Raw genomic sequence first — 26,318 nt, forward strand, 5'->3', positions numbered from 1 at the left:
CCATCCACTGACTTTAATAATATCAAACCATAACAGAAAACTATTCTGTTAACAGAAAAATTCACAGGTAATTTTTCTTTAGTACTCAATGACTAAGAATCTTTTACTCAAAAAAAGGACACTGTCTATAGGACAAAATGGCAGCCTACAGAATGGGAAAAGATCTTCACCAACCACACATCCAACAAAGGACTGATCTCCAAAATAAATAAAGAACTCAAGAAACTAGACATCAAAAAGCAAATAATCCAATTAAAAAATGAGGTACAGATTGAAACAGAATTTTCAACAAAGAATCTCAAATGGCTGAGAAACACTTAAAGAAGTGTTCAACAATCAATAATCATCAGGAAAATGCAAATCAAAACAACTTTGAGATTCCTTCCACCTTATATTTGTCAGAATGGCTAAGATCAAAAACACAAGTGATAACTCATACTGGAGAGGATGTGCAGCAAGGGAAACACTCCTCCATTGCTAGTGGGAGTACAAACTTATACAGCCACTTTGGAAGTCAGTGTGGTGGTACCTCAGGAAACTGGAAATCAATCTACCTCAAAGGATACTCAATAATACCACAAGGACACTTGCTCAACTATGCTCATAGCAGCTTTATTTGTAACAGCCAGAACCTAGAAACAACCTAGATGTCCCTCTACCAAGAAATGGATAAAGAAAATGTAGTACATTTACACAATGGAGTATTAATCAGCTGTTAAAAACAAGGATACAAGGAAATGTGAAGGCAAATGGATGGAACTAGGAAAAAAAAATCATTCTAAGTGAGGTAACCTGGACCAAGAAAGACAAACATGGTATGTACTCACTCATAAGTGGATATTAGCTGTAAAGTGAAGGATAACTGTGCTACAATTCACAACCCAAAGAGACTAGAGAACAAAGAGGGCTTATGGGGCAGGGGATGCCTGGATCTCCCAGGGAAGGGGAAATAGAAGAGATTTTGTGGGTGGACTGAGGGTGGGTGGGGATGGGAACATGAGCAATCAGGTTGGGAGAGGGAATGTAGGGGAAGAGTATTGAAAGAGACTATTAAAAAGGGAAAGCATTTCAGGGTCAAGTAAAAGCCTGGCACAAAGGAATCTCCCAGGATGACTGCAACTAAGATACCAAGCAATAGCAGATACATAGCCTAAATTGGCCATCTCCTGTGACCAGACTGGTACATAGCCCAACTGTCATCAAAGAGGCGTCATCCAGCAATAGATGGAAATATATGAAAACTCACAGCCAAACATTAGGTGGAGCTCAGGGAATCCTGCTGAAGAGAGGGAGTAAGGATTGTAGGAGCCCGAGGGGTCAAGGACATCACAAGAAAACTCACAGAATCAACTAACCTGGGCTCACAGGAGCTACCATAGACTGAACCAACAACCAGGGAGCCTGCACAGAACTGACATAGGTACTCTGCATATATGTGACAGTTGTGTACCTTGGTACTCTTTGGGACTCCTAATAACGGGAAAAGAGGCTATCTCTGACTCTTACTAATTTTGAAACCCTACTCCTCATACTGGGTCACCTTGCTCAGCCTTAATATATGGGGAGCCTTAAGTCTTACTGTAACTTTATATGCTATGTTTTTGTTGATACTCATGGAAGACCCACCCTTTCCTAAACAGAAACGGAAGAATGGATTGGGGAGTGGAAACAGAGGGGAGATGGGGGAGGAACTGGGAAGAGAGGAGGGGGGATATTGCAGCAAGGATGTAAAATAATAAATAAACTGCCAGAGAAGAAGAAGAGGAGGAGGAGGAGGAAATAACACAAGGAAGGGTACCTGTCAATTACTCAGGCTACAGGGTATGACACTTATCACTTCCCCTTCTCATTATATAACTTTGCTCAAGCCAGACAGCACAAATTAAGCACTGAAGCAGTAGGTATTATGGAAACATCTCTGAATTATTCTGCCAATGTTCAAAGTGTTTGGGTCTTAATTGTTACTCTGTATCATCTGTTATGATAAGTGTCTTCCAGTAATGACGTTGTAGCACTTTCCTTCTTTCTCTAAATGCATAGCTGCACGTCCAATTCGTGGGTGTCAGAAAGGGCTGGACTGCAACAGTAAGAGCGGGTAACCAGATGAAATTCAGAATATAGATATTAAAATAATAAGAGAAATATACTCTATCACTGGGAGCCACACAGCTCTGTAGGAAGGGAAGAAACTCCCCACCAAGTGCTGTTTAAGGGGATAGTGTATATAATTAATATTCACAAGAACAAAATCAGGCACCCAAACATACAAAATAAAGACCTGGGTTCTTCATATCAAGCTTCATAGCAAGCTGGTACTAGAGGTCTACATCCCAAACATTCTCATATTGTGCTGCAACTGGCAGATGTCTTAGGAAGGATCCTACTGTCTGAGCTTTCGATAGAATCCCCTGCATTCTATCCTTGGGTCCCAAAGGCTTCTCCATACTAGTTCAGTGAGCAATTTCAAGGAGAGAGAGCCTCAGTCTAGAGAGAAAACTATGATACAGATATACTGAATTTTTTATGCAGTAGAAAGAGTGGTTGGCAATTCAAAGGAAAGTGAAGTGCACTACTACCTAAAATTGGACTTTTGGAGTCTTCACTTCTCTCCTCTCTATCAATCAGAACTTGCACAGCCAAATCAGGGTAAAGTCCCAACCAACCTGCTCAAGGGCCACCTGCTTCCTGCAACTCTTTGCTGTGACCTAGAATCTAAAATACCCACCTTTACACTTGTGAGGACCCAGGCTAGGAAAACCCCTCCTGAACCTTGTCTCTGAAGTAGCAGCCATGACATTTATTTCCAGTGAGGATTGTAGACATGCCACAAGACCCCTGACTTACCTATGTCTGAGTACAGGGACCTAAGGGATTCTGATGAAGTCCCAACTCTATAAAGGGAAGAACCAGAGATCACAGTCCCAATAAACATATACTGGAAAGGGTCTAGGGAAGGCCTCATAACACCCCTTACCCTTGGCATGGCAGCTGGTTACTCAACTTTGCTCCTAGTGAATATGAAGAACCTATCCATGCTCTGCAATTCTAGGAATCTAGTTCATAAAACTGGAAACAATGAACATTATATCAAATGCACAGGTGACAACATAAGAACAGAAGAAATAAGAAAACATGGCACCTATAAAGGAAAACAATAATTACACAGGAATAGACCCTAATTTAAAAGAAATCTGAAATGAATGAAAAATAATGCTCCCAAAGAAACTCAGTGAGATGTAAGAGAATTTAGACAAATAACACAAAAAAATTAGAAAGGTACTGCAGGATATGAAAAAAACTACAAAATTAATACAATACACTGCCAGATCATAAATATGGATTCTGATGATTCCAGAAGATGAATAGAAGGGACAGGGCAATAAAAAAGTTTCACAAAATAATGGATGAAGATTTCCCAATCATAAACATCCAAGAAGCAAAAATAACCTCAACCAGGTGCAACTAAAATAGAAAAATAGAGCTTCATAAAGACATATACTATATTCAAATATCAAACAAAGTTACAATCCTAAAAACAAAAGAAAAATATCAAGTTACATTTAATGGAAGGTCCATCAAATTTAATGCATATTTCTTAATAGAAACCCAAGTCATGGGACTGGGGATAGCTCAGTGGTAGAGTGCTTGCCTAGCAAGCACAAGACCCTGGGTTCAGTCCTCAGCTCTGGGGGGAAAAAAAAGAAGAAAGAAATACAAGTCAGAAGATGGAAAGATAAGAGTGGAACTACATAAAGAAAAAAATACTACACCAAACAAAATTATCTTTAAAACTAAAGGAAATCCATAGATAAGCAAAAAATAGAAGGAATTCATCACCACCAGACCAGCATTACAAGAAATATTTTAGGGAATCCAACACTAGAAACGAAATGATGGTGAATAATACCGTTCAACCCAACAAATGGACAAAATTCACTAGAACAACAGATGCATCTAAAAAAGGAAAGTAAATTGAATGGATATCAGAAAACTACCTAATTACAAAGAAATACTAAAAAAAATGGAAGGAACAAAATTTTACAAAACAAACAATGTTACCAACATGACAGAAACTTCATACTTACGAACAACATAGAACAAGAGTAGATTAAATTCACCAATCAAAAGACATAGACTGAATGAATTTTTTAAAAGGAAAAAAAAAAACACTGAACTGCATGCTGCCTACCAGCTATAGGTAAAGGTAAGCATAGGTTAAGAGTAAAGAGCTAGAAAAAGGCATGCTAATGAAAATAATAGAAAAAATGAGCAGGAATCGCAATATCAGATAAACATTAAGGAAATATGAAGAGATAATGAAGCTTGTTATTTATTAATAAAAGGTACAGTTCAACAAGATGCAACAAGTATAAATTTATATTTTCCAAACATGAAACCCTTCAAATGCATAAAGCAAGAGCAATTAAATACAAAGGGAGAGAGATACTCAAGTATAGCATATGTGCCAGACTTTGGCTCCCACTTTTCTCCACGGTCAGATGAGCTAAACAGAAAGTCAACAAGCAAACATGTAAACTGGATCACATACAAGGCAAATAGACTTAATGAAGATCTATGAAAACATTTCAATCAATAGTTGCTGAATATACAGTTTTTATCAGCACATGAAACATTCTCCTGGATTGACCATATATCAGGTTACCAAACAAATCTCAATAAATTTTTAAAAATTTAAAATGTATGACTGTCCCAGACAATTAATTAAAATTATAAATCCCCAAGGACAGAAATTATACAAGTCAAAATGGACCAAGGGCCTTAATGTAAGATTTGAAAGCTTGAAACTTGCACTGAAAAAAACACAGAAACCAAGTGAAAATAGACACATACATCTGGGCACAAAGGAACATGCCTATAATCCCAGCATTCAGAAGGCTGAGGCAAGAGAACTGCAGTGAGTTTAAGGCTATCCTGGTCTACATAATGAGTTCCAAGCTAGGCAGCACTACAGAAAGTGAAATAATGTGTTCCAAAGACACAAACAAAAAAAGTGATTTAGGTAGAGGCAAAAATTTCCTGAATATGACTCTAACAGCTTGATACCTAAAAGCATGGATTGTACATGAGACTACATCAAAATTAAATTTAAAAGGTTTCTACATAGCAAAGGAAATAATTACCAGCATAAAGAGACTGCCTACAAGTTGTAAGAAAACCTTTGCCAGATGTTCATCTGCCAGGAAAAATATACAGAATATATAAACAACATCAAAAAAAAAAATCAAGCACCTAAAAATGGAAAGTAACCCAATCAATAAATTGGAAAATGAAGTAAGCAGTGCAAATAACCAGTAATTACATGAAAAAATGATCAACACACTTAGCTATTACAGAAATGCAAATCAAAATAAATTGAGATTCCATCTCACTCTGGCCAGATGGTTATTATAAAGAAATCAAACAACAAATGCTAGGAAGAATGCAGAGGGAGGAATAACTCTCAGAATCTGTTGTGGGAATTCAAATTAGTACAGCCACTATGCAAATCAGTGTGGAGAATACTCAAAATACTAAAAATAAAACTATCATCTGATCCAACTACACCACTCCTGAGTATATACGGAAGAAGAAAAAAAAACTAAATCAACACACAATAGAGATACCTGCACATTCAAGTCTATTATTCACTATAACCAATTATAAAATCAGCCTTTGTCTCCACTGATGAATGGATGAATGAAGAAAATATAGGGCTAGAGCAATGGCTCAGTGGTTAAGAGCACTGATCTGCTCTTCCAGAGGACCCGGGTTTAATTCCCAGCAACCACATGGCAGCTCACAACTGTCTCTAACTCCAGTTGCAGAGGATCCAACACCTTCACACAGACATATGCGGGCAAAACACCAATGCACATCAAATAAATAATTAATTTAAATTAAGTTATTAAAAATTTTTAAAGAGAAAATATGGCACATATACATAATATAGTTTTATTCAAGCACAATGATAAATGAAAGTGTGCCATATAGCAAAATAACAGATGTTGTGGTAAGTGAATAAGCCAGAGTTAGAAAGACAAACACAGAGGTTGGCAAGTTCGCTCAGTGAGTAATGGTGCTTGCCACACAAACCTAACAGTAAGAGTTCAATCCCTGGAACCCACAGAGTAAAAGAAGAGACTGGACTCCCCACAGGTTGTTCTCTGACCTCTACACATGCACTGTGGCAAGGCATGTGCCTACGTGTGCATACACACAAATAATTAATAAAATATAGTAAAAAATACAAATATAGCATATTCTCACGTGAAGACTATAAACTGAAAGTAAGAAGAAGAAATCAAAGTAATAGAGGACTATCTGAGAACCAGAGGGGAAGGAGGGCAGGGAGGTTAACTGGATAAAGGGACTGTGAAATAAAAGTATTTTTTAAAACACACTACACATGCATTTCTAAAACAAGACAAGGAATCTTATTATTTTGTACAATTAATACAAGCTAATGAAAAAGTAATAACAAAATAACAAATCCTGGTGAGGATGTAGGCACATGGGAACTCATATATTTATTTAAATATGTACAATTGCTTACTATATATATAACATACAGACTATATATATATATATATAAATTATTGCAGTTGTTCTAGAACTACCATATGATCCCACAATTCCATCACTGGAGATATATGAGAGAAGGTTTAGGAGAGTATGAATGAATAGCCAAAGAAGATTAAATCTGTATACTAAAAATGCTCTCTCACCTCCATATTATTGTAGCACTAGTCACAATAGCCAAGACTACGGAACTAACCAACCCAGATGCGCTTCAGTGAACGAGTGAAGAAAATGTGGCACATTTACACATGGAATATTACTCTACCATTAAAAATGAAATATGAAAGCTAGGAAAATAATTCAATTGGTAAAATACTTTCTGTGCAAGAATGAAGACCTGTGTTCAACCCCAAGAACTCACCCTAAACATGCATGTGTGTGTGTGTGTGTGTGTGTGTGTGTGTGTGTGTGTGTGTGTAGCATGGTTGCTCAAACATATAATCCCAGAGTTAGGAAATATAGACTGGCAAATATCTTGTAGCAGCCTTGCTACCCTAATCAGCAAGTCTGAGATTAGTGAAAGACACTATATTTAAAAAAAGAAAGAGAAAGGGGGGGGCAAGAGTTGGGGAGATAGTTCAGTTAGCAAAATGACTCCCATGCATTGAGAACCTGAGTTGTAAAAACTAAATATGACAGCCTATCTGTAATCCCAGTGCTGGAGGGTAATCCCACAATGGTAGAGACAAACTGGATCACCGCTCAGCCAACCTAGCCAAACTCAAGAGGTTCAGATTCAGTGACAGACCACATCACAAAAAATAACGTAGTAGTGATACAGGAGTCCACAAAAGTCTCTATCTCAATTTATTAGGGGATGCAATGGGAATACAGACTCACTAATACAAAACAACGGGGATGGGGAAGGTGCTAGATAGAACAAAGGTGTGTGGGCATTATGATACAAAATTTATACATGTACAGAATATCCCAGTATCCCCCATTATGTGTACTTTGTCACAATGGTAAGTTAAATGTTAATTTTAAAAAGCAACTCAGATAAATCCCTCTTTTCTAGCAATGTCAGCTCTTAGTGCAAACTGAATTGTGAGCTTGCAGCAAAGCTAATCATTGTACTCAGGATGCTGAAGAATTCATTCATTTTAGCTAGTACACCAAACAAGACGATAACCCTGGAAACAGAATGGTGTAGTAATATCCTAAATTAAAATCTCGCCGGGCGTAGGTGGCACACGCCTTTAATCACAGCACTCGGGAGGCAGAGGCAGGCGGATCTTTGTAAGTTCGAGGCCAGCCTGGTCTACAGAGCGAGATCCAGGAAAGGGGCAAAGCTACACAGAGAAACCCTGTCTCAAAAAAACCTAAAAAAAAAAAAAAAAAAATCTCTTCCCAAATACCCTTCCACATAGCCTAAAATTAACATCATTTGCTGTGGGATGGTCTGTATGGCAAATGTGTTGCTGATTGGTCAATAAATAAAACACTGATTGGCCATTGGCTAGGCGGGACAAGGAGGAGAATAAAGCTGGGAAGTGGAAGGCTGAGTCAGAGAGACACTGCCAGCCGCCATGATGAGAAACAGCATGTGAAGATGCCGGTAAGCCACGAACCACGTGGCCAGGTATAGATTTATAGAAATGGATTAATTTGCCGGGCGGTGGTGGCGCACGCCTTTAATCCCAGCACTCGGGAGGCAGAGCCAGGCGGATCTCTGTGAGTTCGAGGCCAGCCTGGGCTACCAAGTGAGTTCCAGGAGAGGCGCAAAGCTACACAGAGAAACCCTGTCTCGGAAAAAAAAAAAAAAAAAAAAAAAAAAAAAAAAAAAAAAAAAAAAAAAGAAATGGATTAATTTAAGCTGTAAGAACAGTTAGCAAGAAGCCTGCCACGGCCATACAGTTTGTAAACAATATAAGTCTCTGTGTTTACTTGGTCAGGTCTGAGTGGCTGTGGGACTGGCAGGTGAGAGAGATTTGTCCTGACTGTGGGCAGGCAGGAAAACTCAAGCTACAATCATTAGATACTTCTTGTTGTTAGGAAATTATAAAGCATCCCATCTACTAATGTATGGAGCATTGTTTGTCTGAACTGTTTCATGCAAAATAAAGAGTAATGCTTAACAAAAAACAACTCTTCAAAAACTAATATGGCAAAAAAAAGCCTTTCTCATTTTTTGATCATGGAGCACAAACTGAAAAATCTACTCAAAGCATCCAAGTAGGTGATAATTAAAACTATAATGATTAAAATGTGGTGATATTGTGTTCCCCAAAATATTGTGCACCCTAATAAAATTATCTGGGGTCAGAAAACAAAACAGCCACTAGATATAGAGGCTAGAAAATGGTAGCACACACACCTTTAATCCTAACATTCTGAAGGCAGAGATCCGTCTGGATCTCTGTGAGTTCAATGTCACACTGGAAACAGCCAGGCATGGTGACACATGCCTTTAATCCCAGGAAGTGATGGCAGGAAGCAGAAAGGTATATAAAGCATGAGAACCAGGAACTAGGTCTGGTTAAGCTTTTAGGCTTTTAGCAGCAGTTCAGCTGAGATTCATTCCAGATGAAGACTCAGAGGCTTCCAGTTTCAGGAAACAGGATCAGCTGAGAAGTTGGTGAGGCGAGGTTAGCTGTGGCCTATTCTGTCTCTCTGATCTTTCAGCATTCACCCCAATGCCTGGCTCCAGGTTTGGTTTTATTAATAAGACTTTCTAACCATTTGTGTTACAATAATATTTTGTAATATAGTATATATTATTTTATGTAATATTATTATAATATATCATAATAATATCTTAGTACATTAGTAATAATATTTTAAATGCTAAATACAGTCTTTGAAAACCCCAGAAATGTGAAGAGTCCAGGAAAACATGCCACCATATTTCTACATGTGGTAATACTTAAACCTGAGGAAAGGTCAGCCGATCACAAATAGAAATGATCATTTCTGCTTTGGAAGCAATGGAAGAGCTTGACCTGATCACTGACAAGGTATTTTAACATGCAGCCCTTCAGTACCTCATATAAGTCAATAATCACCTTGTTTTTCCTGCCTCAGTTGTTACTGTTAGTTTTCTGTTCCATAAATCACTTGGCTTTTCTCTCAGAGCATGGTAGATTTGAAATCACTCAAAAATTATTTGAGTGCCCCAACATTTATGGTCTCACTTTCAATTTGTTCTGAAATTCACCAAAAGATGGCCAATTTATTTATCTTCTCGTTTCTTTGATTAATTTTAAGCCTAGTATATAATCAAGATCTAATTATGTTCCATCCTTAAGAATACAATACTCAGAAACCAGATGGCCTCAGTTAAATTCTGGCTCTAATTTCTGGCCAGGTAACCTGAGTTACTACTGTTAAGCCTCTGCCCCATCACATATACAAATGTAGTAATCATAACAGCATCTTTCTTTCTCCTGTGCTGTCAAAACAATTGAACTGTCTCATGGCTATCAAAAACTAAGTACAAATGTAACAATTACTATTTGTGTTCTCTATCTTGTGTCCAGTTCTTACAGCTTTATATGTCACATCTGACATGAGTAAGTCAGAAAAGTAAAAAATAGAAATTCTTGAGACAGGGAGCAGTTCTCATATCTCTTAAATACAGTATTTAATTACATACAAGATTAAATAATGTATTTCATATTGTAATAGGTTTAAGGCAATAAAAATTAAACACTTCATTTATCTGAATTCGTGAACAGATGTGGAAAAGTAGAAATATGAATTATAGTAGTAGACAGACTCAACTCAAAATTATCTGTCTGACCATAGATAAGGTATTAAACCTCCACACTTCACTTTCCTCAACTGTGAAACAACATAGTAGTACCTACACTCATAGGTCACTTGCCTACAACAGTGCTCAGAGGAGACAGTGTTAAATAAAGGTAACTAACTCTAAAATTCTTTGTTTCAAGCACTCTTCCAGGAGCTGAGATAAACATAGCACTTTCTGATAAGGGTTGAGAGAGACAGCTGCAGAATATCAATATATGAAATATCAATATATGAGGTGCCATGAGTGCAAAGAAATAAATTAGTGACTTGTTTCCTAATAAAAGCTGAAGTCTTTCAAAAAAAACTTAATAATCAGAATTCCAGATGGGTGCTAAGTGCACCTAGAGTTCAGTATATTATTCTTTCAACTTTGAGGTGTGATGAAAATTTTATATTTTTATTTTTTAAATAAATTGTATTTTCTCCTTGAAAAGACATGCTCAAATTATGTAACCTGAAGTATATTCTTTCACATCAATTGTCTTTCTACTACAAAGTAACTTTGTTAGTAGCTGTGTAGTAAAGAATCAAAAGTGTTAAAAATTCTCTTGATGAGACTGCCACCTACTGGATAATTAAATTCTACCATTTACAGTTTGTGATTTAAAGGCATTAAATACATTTAGCATAATAAATGGCAAGGTTTGTTTCTTTTTAAAACAGATTAAACTAAGTATTTATAAAATCTCCCATATCGATTATGAGACATGTCGGCTCCTGGCAGTACCAATCTACTTCAGAGAAAATATGGGCATTGAAGAAACTGCATATGGAGTTAACTTTCATTGTGGCAAAAGTTAGCCACTGGACAACAAAGTATCCTTGAATCAACTGCTGACAAAATGGACAGACAGGACATGAAACAAAGGACTACTGATTCTTGCCAAAACGAGTGTGGTTATGGCTTTATCAAAAGGCATCTTCTGAGGCCAGGACAATATGGCACCATCCCTGAAGTGGCCTTCGCAATTTGGAAAAGGTACAGTGCCCTTTTCTTCGAAGGCAGCTGAATAGGCAGTGGGCCGATGGCTTCTGATGTGCAATGGAACAGCAGCTGAAACAGTTATTCTTGAAGAGTAACTAAGCTCACGCCTCGCAATAGTAAACTGGCATTTGACAGAGGGATGTGGAGAAGAACGGGATGTTAAGATGAAGCCATATATACACAGCCAAGAATGGACAGCTGAATTAAAAAATCAACAACAATTTCCAGAATTTAAAATCCTGAGTCATGACATGACACTAGTGGAATTCAGGTGTTTCTGGTACATGGACTGCTCTCACCCAATGTGAGGTTGAACTGTCGACCTTGTGTACATCCTACCTCACAAATGAGTCTGTCAGATATGCTAAGCCTATAGGCTGAAGATGATGCCCCAACACTGTGGAGAAACCTCAGGTGACTGTCCAGGCAGCTGGCTGTTTCTGTCAACTCACAAATTTTTTGGAAGTTGCTTGCATGCACTTTCTGTTTTTATTTTTGTTAGCTAATATTATTTCCTTCTTGGGTCTCTGAGGGAGTTGAAGATTAGTTAGTTATAGTTGAAGGTTAGTTAGTTATAGTTGAAGATTAATTAGGATAGAAAGTGAATTAGATACATTTTGGACTTAACAAAATAGGATAGATAATGAAATTATTTTCTCTGAATTTGTCAAATACAAATGGACTAGACATTGTTTAGACATTTATTACTTGTATATATTGTATATAGTCATTGTACTTTTGTATATAATTTTTCTTTTGTTAGTTATAACCTTTTTCTTTTTTTTCCTTTTTATTAAAATAGAAAAGGGGAAAAAAAATAAATAAATTTTAAGATTGAAAAAAAAAAAAAAAAAAAAAAAAAAAAAAAAAAAAAAAAATCTCCCATATCACAGATAATTAACTCTGTCAAAGGAAGCATTGTTTGGGCAAACCTAAAGCAATCCCAAGCCAATTCCCATTTGCATACTACAGAGATCAGCTACAAAAAGAATGAAAAAGGAACCAAATAATTTAGCATGAATTTATTAACCAGTGCTAAATATAACCCATAGTTAAAAGTATGAGGATGCCGGGGCGGTGGTGGCGCACGCCTTTAATCCCAGCACTCGGGAGGCAGAGCCAGGCGGATCTCTGTGAGTTCGAGGCCAGCCTGGTCTACAAAGCAAGTTCCAGGAAAGGCGCAAAGCTACACAGAGAAACCCTGTCTCAAAAAACCAAAAAAAAAAAAAGTATGAGGTTATCATCAAGATAGTTATCTCACCTCATAGAAAAATCACCTCAAAATGGATCAAAGACCTTATAATTTTGAGCTATTAGAAAAAAACATACAGAAAACATTTCTAGATATAAGGATGGGCAATGGGTTTCTCAAACAGAACTCTAATAGGCCAGAATATAATAGCAAGAATTAACTAATGAGACTGCACACATTAAAAGGCTTCTGCAATAGTGACAAGCATTGGCATGAAGAGACACTCACAGAATGGAACAAAGTTTTACCAGCTATCATCTGTTAAGTGATTATTTTTCAAAACATATAAGAATTAAAACGTAAAAAACAGAACAAATAATCCAGTCAATGAATGATCCTCAAAGTACAAATGACCGATAAATCCATGAAAAAACGATCAGCATCCTTTAGGTATCAAACAAATACAAACAAAACTACACTGAGATTCCATCTCGCTCTAGCTAAAACGAATGGCATCTAGCATGAAGAAGACAAACAAGATAGCTCAGAGGTTAAGAGCATTGGCTGCTCTTCCAGAGGACCTGGGTTCAATCCCCAGCAACAGTATGGTGGCTCACAACTATCTACAATGAGATCTGGTGTATACATAAAAAATAAGTAAATCTTTAGCAGTGTGGTGGTGGCACACGCCTTTAATCCCAGCACTCGGGAGGCAGAGGCAGGGGGATCTCTGTGAGTTCAAGGCCAGCCTGGTCTACAGAGCGAGATCCAGGACCAAAACTACACAGAGAAACCCTGTCATCAAAAACCAAAAACCAAAAACCAAAAAAAAAAAAAAAAAAAAAAAAAAAAAAAAAAAAAAAAAAGATGACAAACAAATGCTAGCAAGGATTAGAGGGTTGAGGTGTAAATTCCTCATTCACATTTGGGGATGCAAATTAGTGCGGCCATTATGGTAATCACTATAGCAGTGCCTCACAAAACTGGAAACAGAACTACCATCTGCTCTTATTGCACCACTCTAGTGTAGAATCGGAAAGAAATGAAGGACATGATAGAGATACCTGCATACCCATGCTCACTGCAGCACTACTCCTAATAACCACGTCATAGAAAAAGCCTAGGTGCCTGTAATAGATGAATGGATAAAGACAATGTACATAATGGAGTCTTATTCAACCATTAAAAATACGTCATCTTAAGGAAAATGTAATCTATAGTGCGAGTGGCATAAAAGTATAACAGGAACCATTTGGAAGAAGGGAGAAAACAAGATGAGAGGGCAGCAGGAAAAGGGAATGGAGAGGGAATATGGTAGAAGTACACTGTGTAAATAAATGAAACATTATATACATAATACACACTAATAAAAGTTATCTAGGAAGTTGAGAAAATATTGCTATAGTAAAATAAAATAATATAATCATTCTGTGATAAAATTTGTATAGTCTCTAACATATACAATTTCTCTTTTTTAGTGTAAGAGGAAATAGAGGCCTGGAGAGATGGCTCAATGGTTATGAGAATTAACTGCTCTTCCAGAGTATGTGGGTTCAATCCCCAGCACCTACACAGCTACTAATAAGTGTAAGTAACTCCAGTTCCAAACCGATCCAGTACCCTCTTCTGGTATCCTCAAGCACTGCATGCACAAGGTAAAAAGACACACATGAAGGTAAAACATTCATACAAATAAAATAAAAGTAAGTAAATCTAAAAAATAGGCGATCTGGAGAGATGGCTCAGCAGTTAAGAACACTGGATGGTCTTCCAAAGGCCCTGGATTCAATTCCCACATGACAGCTCACAACCTTCTGCAGCTCCAATTCCAGGTGGATCAGATACCTTCAGCTGTGGTACCATACACACATGGTACATATACAGACATGCAGGTAAAACACTCATACACATAACTTAAATAAAAATACATTTTAATTTAAAAAAATAATAAACAGAGGCAGCCCGCTATGGTGCCACCTGCCAGTAATCCCAGCACTTATTGAGGTGGAGGCAGGAAGATCAATAAGTTCAAGGTCATGTTTAACTGTGTACAGAGTTCACAATCAGTCTGGGGTACATGGGATCCTGACTCAAAAATAAATAAATAAATAATGGGGGGCTGGAGATACAGTTCATGGGTAGTATTTGTCTAGCATTTGCAAGGTTCTGGTTTCAATCTCCATTACAAAAAGAGAAAGAAGAAGAAAAAGAAATAGAATAAAAGCAATATATTAGGTGGTAATATATACATTTACTTTTAAAAACAATTATCCTGACATGGATAAATATCTTTGGAAAATGTCTACTGATAATAGCATAGTAATACAAAAGGTTTCTCTCAAGTAATTTAAGCAGCAGAAGTTGAGGAAAAAATATCTGTGCTCTAAGTAGCCTATAAGATGACAAAGACACTAACACTGAACATTTCTGAGAGTGAATAAAATTACTTTATGAATATAATAGGCAAAAGTAACATTCATAAATTATTTTCTATCTCTTTTAAAAATGCATATGTAAATGTTTAACCAAGTTAGTAAAGAAAATTAGGCACTCAACTATTCCACACATATTCATCAAGGTCAGTAATATTCAAGCTGGCTAAAACAGAAAAGAGTCATAAATGAATGCTAAGTCAAAGAAAACAATTTAATGAGTTAGCAGTGTTTAGGAGTCTGGGGGGTTGGCTTTTTGGGGGGGTGTTTTTTTGTTTGGTTGGGTTGGTTTGAGGGTTGTTTTGAAGTCTTAAAATGTCCCTTTACAGACTGCTACAAGTTAGAAGTGGGGAAAAGTAAGGGAAGAAATCAGACATCTTGACTGGAATCAAAATTCCCATGACCAGCGAAGAACAGCTCACTATCAACTCCACACGCAGTATTTTGAGAAGCACACAGTACCACTCATATACAGTCTGATTCTGATCACAAGGAAGTATTAGGCAAACCCAAAAGAAACAATGTTATATTAAGAGGGAAGCTCAAGTATGAAGGCTCAGCGATAGAAGTGTTTGCCACCAACTGCCCTGAGTTCAATCCCTGGGTGCCACATGTGGAAGAGGAGAACCAAGTCAAGCTGACCCACACACACTATGGCACGCTCAAGTGCACAAACATAATGTGCGTGAGTGCACACATGCATAGACACACACAATAAACAAATAAATTTAATACTAAAATATTTTAGTTTTAAAAAACGAGGGGAGCCTGGAATATATCTCAGTAGCAAAATACTTGCTTAGCACACATGGAGCCCTGTGTTCAACTCCCAGGACCAAATAGGTAAAGGAAGCCAGAATTGCTGGTATGTGCCTATAATACCAAATTGGAAGATTACGGCCATAGAATCAGGAGTTTAAGGTCATCCGATACATAGTGAGTTCAAGACCAGCTTTGATTAAAGAGACCCAGCCTCAAAAATGAGGAAGTAAATGAATATATTCTTCCGTTATTTCACATGTTAAAGATAGTTAAAGGCTTATAAATGTCCCAGATTAAAGAAAGTTCAAGACATATGGCAACTCAATGCAACATCTGACCCTAGAATTAATCCCAAACTGGAAAACAGGATGCTACTGTGTTAATTGGCAAAATTAAACAACAAATGGTAGATGATACAAGAGTACTGTATGAATGCTAAATTCATTGAAGCTGACAAGCCTACTAGGATTATGTATGTAACAGATACCTGTATTCTTAAGAAATGCACTATCAAATATTTAGGGATATGAAGCCATATTATACGTAACTTAGTCCAAGTTTGTCAGAAAAACAATTTGTTCCCTGTGCTTGCACAAGCGTGTGTGTGTGTGTGTGTGTGTGTGTGTGTGTGTGTGTGTGTGTGTGTGTGTGTGTATATACATGGGTACATAGGAAGAATTAAGTAATAGAAGAGAGGGAAAAAGAAAAAAAGGAGGTAAAAGGCAAATGGTTTTCTACCAATATGTAAATCTGACTACAAAGTTTAAATGTTCTCTGCAGGTCCTTTCTTTTTTATTATTCTCTAAGTTTGAACTTACTTTCAAATGAAAAAAATTAAAACCCTGCTGTATCTAATGCTAATCCAAAAAATTTTAATTAAAGGCTGCTACATATAAATTCATATATATTCTTTTAGGGTTGTAATGTTAAATATTAAAGTACTTTTTCTCTTCAGCTATTTTTCATCAATTTTAAGACTCATTGCTATTTTTTAATACCACAACCAAAGGGTGACAAATATAAAATGATACCAACTGTAAAACACACACAATATCAAAGAGGTTAAAAATGAAATCATATGCAATGAAACACATTTTTATAGCTGGCCAAACTATCTAAACAATTAAAAAACGTACAAACCCATGTATCAAAATGAGAAATAGATATTTTTCTGTTACCTGAAATTAGTGATAGGCTACAAAGATGGGGATAAAATGGAGCTAAGTCCCTCCAGAGAAAGCTGCGAATAACTGTGGCCAGACATCTTTCCTAAGATTTAGAAGAGAGGTGGCTAGAGTGCCAAGAGCCAGCACCTCAACTCCTCTCTACCCTTACCCCAGTGCAGAGAAGGAGCAGGGGAAACTGAGGGAGGGCTCCTAGGATAGTCTTGATGAACAGAATTTTCCTTCTCCGATTCCACACTCTTTGAGACCACGTTAGAACTTTCAAGTTTTGCCACTGCAAACCATTTTATTAATAATCATGTTTTAAATGTGTATCATTGGTGCTGGAGAGATCACTCAGCAGTTAAGAGCACTTATTGCACTTAAAGAGGACCTGGATTCAGTTCCCAGGACTTAGGTAGTGTCTCACAACCTCTTTAACTAAAGCTCCAGGAGATCTGATGCTTTCTTCTGGCTTCTTTGGGTACTGCCATATGTGGTGCAAGGACATAAAGGCAAGCACAACACTTGTATGAATAAAAAATGTTTAATATATATTAATACTATTAATATATATAGTAACATATATCCATATCCTTGGGACTGGGAAGATAGCTTAATCAGTAAAGTACTTATAGCACATATATAACACCTGAGTTTGAGCCCCAAAACCAAGGTTAAAAAGTAAATGTGGGGGGGGGGGTAGCTAGAGAGATGGCTCAGTGGTTAAGAGTACCACCTGCTCTTCCAGAGGACCTGGGTTTAATTCCCAGCACCCACATGGCAGCTCACAACTGTCTGTAGCTCCAGTTCCAGAGGATATACATGCAAGCTAAACACTAATGCATAGGAAATAAAAATAAATCATTTAAAATTTTTTAAAAAAACAGAAAGTGTGGAACTGGGCAGTGAGTCCCAGCACTTGGGAGGTAGAGCCAGGCGGATCTCTGTAAGTTCAAGGCCAGCCTGGTCTACAGAGCAAGATCCAGGACAGGCACCAAAACTACACAGAGAAACCCTGTCTTGAAAAAAAAAAAAAAAAAGGGTGGTAATGTCTACCAGTAATACGAAGCCTGGGAAGATGGAGAGAGGCAGATCCTTAGGGCTCACTGGTCAGCTATCCTAACCTAACCAACAGCCCAGACCAATGAGAGACCCTGTCTCAAAGACAAAGGTAAACAGCACCTGAGGAGGAACAACATCTGAGACTGTGACCTACACACACATACACACACACACACACACACATATGCACATGTACAGAGACACACACACACACACATACACACACATCAAACAAATGGAGATAGATAGAGATAGAGATAGAGATAGAGATAGATATAGATATAGATATCCGTGGACAGTGTTAATACTATAATTTCCCTGAGAATGAAACTCCTATATCTAACTATAGGTCTTTTTTATCACTGTATTACCAGATTGGTTTGGTTTTTTGTTTGTTTTTTGCTTTTGTTTCGTAGGGTTTTGGGGGTGTTTTGTTTGGTTTGTTTGGTTGGTTGGTTGTTTGTTTTTGTTTTTTCAAAACAGAGTTTCTCTGTGTACCCTTGGCTGTCCTGGAACTCACTCTGTATACCAGGCTGGCCTTAAACTTGGTAATCCACCTGCCTATGCCTCCCAAGTGCTGGGATTAAAGGAGTATGCCACCACTGCCTGGCTTGGTTTGGTTTTTTGAGTACATACAACACCTGATAATCTCATTAACAATATAAGAATATTTTTATCTCCTATCCCCACCTTTACTTCATACTATAATTGAATATCACATGGTTCCTTTAATTTGCACCTTATTTATTTGTAAATTGAGACTTTAGATGTGTTTGCTAACCATCTGAATAATTTTCCAGCAATTTCTCTATTCGTATTCTTGTCCATTTTTCTGTGTTTTCTGTAAACCACTAAAACTATACTACATTATAAATAGTAATTGCCATCTAAAATGAAATTTTGGGAGGAATGATTATGTTAGTGACTTTATATACAATTTTTTGGCCCTCTAAAACATTTATTTACTTAAAAGCATTCCTATGAATGGATACATACACATTTTTCCATTAAGTTACTGGAATTTCAGAAGCTTTAAAATATAGAAAATAAAAATAACTGATTTCCCTCAATGTAAGTGTTAACAACATGAAAAGGCTATAAACAAAAAAGGTTTAAAGAGTAAGAGGGGAGATTTAGGGCAGTAGAAGGTAAGAGGGAGGGTGAGGAGGGAGGGGCAGGACGTTAGAAATAAGATACATTGAAAGGCCACAGTGAGCAGTACAGTTGAGATTCAATACCAGGCATCTGAAACACATGAACAATGGCAATCCCAGTCTGAGCTAGGGCATAAGAACAAGCTGCTTACCTCTCAATAGCTAATTCTTTGTTAGAAAGTTGCTGAACTGTAATCACAACCTTCTTCTCTATTCCTTGCTTTATTTTGAAATAAAATTTATCTCTATCCTTAGGCACAGGACTGAAATATTCAAAAAGAAAAAAATTAGCAATATAATAGTAGAACAAAATAAGATAATACATTCTAAAATGAGAACAAAACAGCAAAGTATTAAGGCAAGAACACTATATATTTTTTGTTGGTTGGTTTGTTTGTATCTCCAGACAGGGTTTCTCTGTATAGCCCTGGCTCTCCTGAAACTCACTGTATAAACCAGGCTGGCCTTGAACTCAGAATTATGCCTGCCTCTGCCTCAGAAATGCTGGGATTACAGGTGTGCGCCATCATCACCCAGCAAGAATACTATATTCTTTTTTTTTTTTTTTTTTTGGTTTTTCGAGACAGGGTTTCTCTGTGTAGCTTTGCGCCTTTCCTGGGACTCACTTGGTAGCCCAGGCTGGCCTCGAACTCACAGAGATCCGCCTGGCTCTGCCTCCCGAGTGCTGGGATTAAAGGCGTGTGCCACCACCACCCGGCAAGAATACTATATTCTTAAGTCGTGCTGAATCTCCTCACTACAAGCAGAAAACAGTAAATTTCATAACCAGTAATATAAAACTTCTAAAAGTTTGAAAATGGATTACAATAGCCTTATATTTTTATCTTTCAATCAGGGTTAAATGTAGTATCTAAAACTATGACAACAAAGTATCATTTCAAATTTAGCTTTTAAATTGTAACAAATTTTCAAATACTGCTTATTTAATTTTTAAAGATTGTCACATTCTGGTTCAGCTGCTGGATGGTCATGAGCACCTGTACCATAATTAAACCAAGAAAATACCAGTAAGGAACACCTTACTCTTCTAAACATCAAGAATTTAAGATTACTTTTACATATCTAAGTAAATATAAATAAAAGATGGACAAAAAGATACAGATCATACATAGCAAGTTAATAAAAGTATAACAAAAGATGAAGTAGATATTTTCATGATGAACAAATAAAATTTAAAATACATGTCTTCTCAGAAAAAGAAAAATACTTCCAGCAACTTATTCAATCTGACATTCACTTTTTTACTGGCAAAAATACAAATAACTATCTAGAAATTGTTGTTATAAATAAAGACACTAAAGGCCGACTGTGATAGTCTCTCTCTTTAATCACAGCACTTGGGAGGCAGGACCAGGCTGATCTCTACGAGTTTGAGCTCAAGGTCAGCCAAGGGCTATGGAGTGAGACACTGTCTCTAAAAGTAAAAAATAGGCCGAGCAGTGATGGCAAACGCCTTTAATCCCAGCACTCAGGAGGCAGAGCCAGGCGGATCTCTGTGAGTTCAAGGCCAGCCTAGTCTACAAAGCAAGATCCAGGACAGGCACCAAAAACTACACAGAGAAACCCTGTCTCAAAAAAACTAAATAAAAAAAGGTTAAAAAATACACTGCTGCCGGGCGGTGGTGGCGCACGCCTTTAATCCCAGCACTCAGGAGGCAGAGGCAGGCGGATCTCTGTGAGTTCGAGGCCAGCCTGTTCTACAGAGCGAGATCCAGGAAAGGCGCAAAGCTACACAGAGAAACCCTGTCTCGAAAAACCAAAAAAAAAAAAAAAATACACTGTTAAGGTATATAGGTGATTGTTAAATAGGATAGCCACTTCCTATTAATTGCTCACTTTTGAACTGGAAAAAAACATTTTAATGTATAATAGAAGGAAGTGGTTAAATGATGGCCAAACCATATGGTATGCTAACAGCAACCACTAAAACTAATTCTGGTGAAGAATATTTCAATAAAGGATAGAGGGTTGGATAAGCAGTTAAGAGCACTTGTTGCTCTTGCAGAGGACCCGGGTTCAACTCTGACATGACAGCTCACAACCATCTGTAACTCCAGTCCCACAGGGTCCAATGCCTTCTTCTGACCTCCAGGCACCAGGCATGTACATTTTACAAACATACACAAAGGCAAAGTAATGATACACATAAAATAAGTACATCTTTTTAAAGATTTAATTTTAAAAAATAATTTAACGAAAATTATTTTGAAGGAGAAAAAATTATTTTGAAGTATATAAATAGCTGTAAATTTTTCCCTACAAATACAACAAAGGAAAAAAATTAACTAGCTGGGGGTGGGGAGTGACACATATAATCCCAGGACTCAGGGGTAGACTCAGGAAAATCAGGAGTTCAAAACCAGCGTCAGCTACATAGAGAGTTCAAGTCCAGTCCATGCTACAATGACACCTCATCTCAAAAAATAAATAATTAATTAATAAAATAAATAAATAAATAAATGGAGAATAAATTAACACTTTTTTTAAAAAAGTGATGTTCCATGGCTCACAAAATTACAGCCTGTGCCCTGTTTTTATGATATTAATATCCTATAGCATCAGATTCTTTTAATCATTAAGAAAAATGTTTGACTATCTGAGAAGTGTAAGAATATTGAACTGTAGTTATTCACCATTCAAATATTTCTTGGCCTATCTAAAGCTTTATACAAACAGGATCTGGTGTCTAGAAAGCATGTTGGCAAATACTGTATTCCAGGCACAATGCTAATTTTCTTTTCAGATTATTCTTCTCAGATAGTCTCACCTAAAGTTTCCTTTTCCATCATCTTCTTTGACCTCCAAGGATACACTAAAGGTAAACACATCACTGTCCGGGGTTGGGATGATTGAATCTTTAACATCAGCCACTTGTCTGGAAGAACGTTTGAATGCAGTACAGAAACTATATAAAATTCTGCTTACCTAAAAAGTGAAAATGGAAATGTAATTAGACCAAAGCACTAAATGAACCATGATATCCTTCTCTCCCATTTTGCAAGTCTAACTTTCCATACCCACAGTTTTCTTTAGTCCAGAAAGTAAATATAGTGTAAGCATCTATCAACCATTTGGACAGTATATAAAAACATTTTCATCAATTATCTATTAAAAAGTGGCAGATAAATAACCATATATAGTAAATGCAGATCATCCTAATTCTAAATTATTATACATGAAGACCATCATTAGCACGAAATCCAAGAAAAAAATATTGCCAAAGTATCCCTCAAAAAGCACACTAATTCCACAGAATGTTTAAGTACATGAAGTCAACAGTAATGAATCACTTCATAAACTTAAATTCAAGTATGATGAGTATTTTTACACCTACACAGTTAAGATTCACAGTAAACACTGTCAATATAAACCCTAGAGAACAGAAGGAAACTAGTATTAAAGAGCTGCAGCTAGAAACTGAGATCTGAGAATGAAGACCAGCAGCAGGTTCAGGTCCACTCAAGAATGACAGGGAGTCGGCACTATTAACTGTGATTCAGAACCTCTCTCACTAACAAGATGCACAAAATACATAAACAGAAAAAAAAATACCTTGAGAACCAGAAAGCATTTCATTATTAGGGAATATTTTATTTGAAAAGGTTTTCCCAGATGATATCTAATTAAGACAATGCAACATTCCCTTCAAAGAAACTGCTTGACTGTACTACACATACCATTTGTTAGGGGGGAGGGGAGAATGTATCACATTATTTTATTATCAAAGCAACTTCTCCCCAATACGAACAACAGGGATCTTTTGGGTGCCAGATACATGAAAGATTGTTCTGTCAGGGGAAACAGATATTATTTGCTATCATCAATCAATACAAATCTCTTATATATACAGCTTCAGATACAATGAGTTTGTTGACCAACTCAGTTTATACATACTACTCCACTTAATAGTTTGAATAACCTTACAAAACAAGCCAACAGGTATTTGCAATTCTTTCTGCAAACCAGTGAAGTGACTGGGTAGAGTCTAGAGTGCTGATTTGAGGACCTTTAAAGGAAGTTGCATTGTTTTGATTAGTTCTCTGTTATCAATGACTTGCTTTCACAGAGTAGTAAAGAAGAGACTCAGGCTCAATGAATTAATGCCTATCTGTGTACCTAGACTACATAAATATGCCCAAATGTAGTTTACTAGTATTGTAGGAACAATACTAGCCTCACTAAGAAAGAATTATTAACTTAAGAGTCATCTTTCAAATATTCTTGCTGTTTCTTTAAACTCTGATATTTAAAAAGTTAATAAACATGAACTTTTAAAACAAAAATCCAGGATGGTCCAGTGATTAAGAGCACTTGCTCTTACAGAGAACTCAAGTTTCATTCCCAGAACCCACATGGCATCTCACATCTGTCTGTAATCCCAGTTCCAGGGGATCCAAGACCTCATCTGACATCTGCAGGCTCCTACATGCATATAGTGCACAGATGCACATACACTGGGTTTCTGAGACAGGGTTTCTCTGCATAGGCTGGCTGTCCTAGAACTCACTCTGTAGACCAAGCTAGCTTTGAACTCACAGAGCTCTGCCTGCCTCTACCTGCCTCTGCCTCCCAGGTGCTGGGATTAAAGGTGTGTGCCACCACTGCCCAGCTTAAATAAGTATTTTTTTAAAGCCAGGTTGATCACACCTGTACTCCCAGCATTAGAAGGGCTGAAACAGGAGGACTATCACCAGTTCCAGGCTAATTTGGCTACAGAAACCTGTGTCAAAAAAAAAGATAAAACTGAACTAATTTAAGTTCACAAAAGAAGCTATATTCATTTGTAAATGTCTCTAGGCTACAAAATATTGCAACGAAAGCAAAAATGAGGGTGGCAGCTACATCGTCCCAGTGAATATTCACAAACAAGGTTTTAGCTAAAGTCCTCTGTTTCTCTGTGGGCCTCCCTTAGCTTCATCAAGCTAGATACTGAGCTACAGCATTGAAGCTACATCCTTTCAACATACAGTATTTTATGGTAATAAGATTTGAAAAGCTTTCAGTGTTTTCACTCAAGGTTTTGGAGTATAAAAGATTTCCAGATAAATAATGAAAATATTTGAATCTATTCTATTAGCATTAGGTCACTCTAGTAACTATGAAATTATATTTGTATTTTCATATTATTTATTTATTACTCAGAATTTTTCCCAAAGTGGCAAAGAACTATAAATATAACACTTTCCAGAAGCTACTCTTATCCCTGGGTCCACAACAATAAAAATATGGTGAGAAAAGTTAAACAAGGGTCCTGTTTTCAATACCTCATGCTAGGATATACAAGTAAGATTTTACTGATTATTAACAAATTTCTCAATTTGAAAGTCAAATTATCAATGAACATATTAATCTAGGAAACACTGTTTTTTAAATTTTCTTAAAGCAAAACTACTCCTTTCAATAGAAGAAATTGTTGAGCTGCAATTGTAGCTCAGTGGTGCCTTGAGTGTAAACAAGGCACTAACTACAATTGACCTCAGCACTTAAAAACATGGAATCTGTTTCCTCAAATGGAATATGCTACTTTATTTTTCTGTTTCTGTCTAATTCATACATTCTGGAATTAACGTTTTCATGCATATATACATATATGCAACCTACATTTTAAAACAAGTTGTCCTCAAACTCTTACAGTCGCACTTTCACCAATTATTCGTTACCCTAAACTACTTTTCCAATATCAAATCAATTCTTAAATCAACTACTTAACATTGTAACACTAACAGCTCTATAGAAATAGTTCTACATGCACATATAGTTATATTAGCAGTAGAACCATATTTATAGCAGAAGATTCATAATGATGCAGTATCTTAGTTATCTCTCATGATCTTGTATAAACAAGTGAAAATAATAAAAGCAGTAAAGAACTAGTATTAATAAGAAGTAGAGCCCTCAAGTTTTTTGCAATTAAAACAATAAACTTACTCATTAAACAAATTTTTGAGCATTTTCTGTGCACAAAGTAACATTCTAGGTGCTATGAACACATTGGAGAGCATAAAACTTATATTCAAATGAATACAAATAAAATGTGCTTAAGTTCACCCAGAAAGAATCATTAGGTGAGCCAAAATCAAAAATGTCAGCTTAAGTTTCAAATTTAACTATAATGTAGCCCATTAATTTAAATGGCATGTCTTACAAATTGCTATTTCCACCAAAAAAGTTAAAATTATGTGTGAATTCTAGAGTCAGTGAACAGAACAGAAGTGATGCAAGGATTAGTAAGGTAAAGTTCAAAGACAGTGATTATCAACATCAGTTCTTAGAGCACTATGTAACTGGTTACATAACCAATTACATAAAGTAAATTAAAAATCCATACCATGACAAACACCTCAAAACATAGCACATTGTTAAAACGTATACACACAAAAATAATCTAAAATAGGCACTTTTCTGCGGGAGGCAAAGGTTTATTAACAAACAGTACAGTAGAATTGTTTCCACACAAAGTATCTACAGAAAACATTACACACAAAACTGAGCTTCTGACTGCTGCTGCTGGAGGTGGAGTGTACATAGACATCTGAAACCAGAGATATACTACAATCTTAACTACTATAGAGTTTTGGTAACTTTATTTTCTTTATTTCAGTATTTTCCAAATTGGTAAATATTACACAGTTGAAGTTCAAATGATGCTATTAAATGACAATGGTACTTACTTAAATATAGCTGCTTTTTCAAATATAAAATTTTTCCATTAATATTCATGTAACATAATCTACTCTCTAGAAATACTAGCAAAAAATGTTCATTTGAGTCTGGCAGTAGTGGCACATGCCTTTACTCCCAGTACTCAAGAGGCAAAGGCAGACGGATCTCTGTGAGTTTGAGGCCAGCCTGGTCTACAGAGGTAGTTCCAGGACAGCCAAGGATACACAGAGAACCCTGTCTCAAAAAAAAAAAAAAAAGAAAAGAAAAGAAAAGAAAAGAAAAAGTGCTGGGTGTTGGTGGCACACATCTTTAATCCCAGTACTTGGGTGGCAGAGGCAGGCAGATCTCTGACTTCAAGGGAAGCCTGGTTTACAAAGTGAGTTCCAGGACAGCCAAAGCTACACAGAAAAACCCTGTCTTGAAAAACCAAAAAAAGAAAGAAAAGGAAAAAGAAAATGTTCATCCAAGAAATAAACATAAAAATATGACACAAGCATGTGACCAGTTATGGTAGCACGTACTTTTAATCCCGGTACTTGGGAAGTAAAG

At 36.7% G+C, this 26,318-nt stretch overlaps 1 protein-coding gene across 4 annotated transcripts in view; it reads right to left on the bottom strand.

Moving 5' to 3' along the window:
* The window catches only part of Rabgap1l (RAB GTPase activating protein 1 like), a 589,856-nt gene that overhangs the window by 480,214 nt on the left and 83,324 nt on the right, over positions 1–26,318 (bottom strand). For all 4 annotated transcript variants that reach the window (XM_052737345.1, XM_052737344.1, XM_052737347.1 and 1 more), the window contains 2 exons: positions 21,874–22,031; positions 19,238–19,348 (listed from right to left, as the gene is read on the bottom strand). In XM_052737345.1, coding sequence (XP_052593305.1) covers positions 19,238–19,348; positions 21,874–22,031 — 269 coding nt within the window. The remainder of the gene's footprint in view (positions 1–19,237; positions 19,349–21,873; positions 22,032–26,318) is intronic.

This window comes from Peromyscus californicus, unplaced genomic scaffold (assembly GCF_007827085.1).
Source record: "Peromyscus californicus insignis strain IS unplaced genomic scaffold, ASM782708v3 Scaffold_14__1_contigs__length_90479793_seg_2, whole genome shotgun sequence".
NCBI lineage: Eukaryota > Metazoa > Chordata > Mammalia > Rodentia > Cricetidae > Peromyscus > Peromyscus californicus.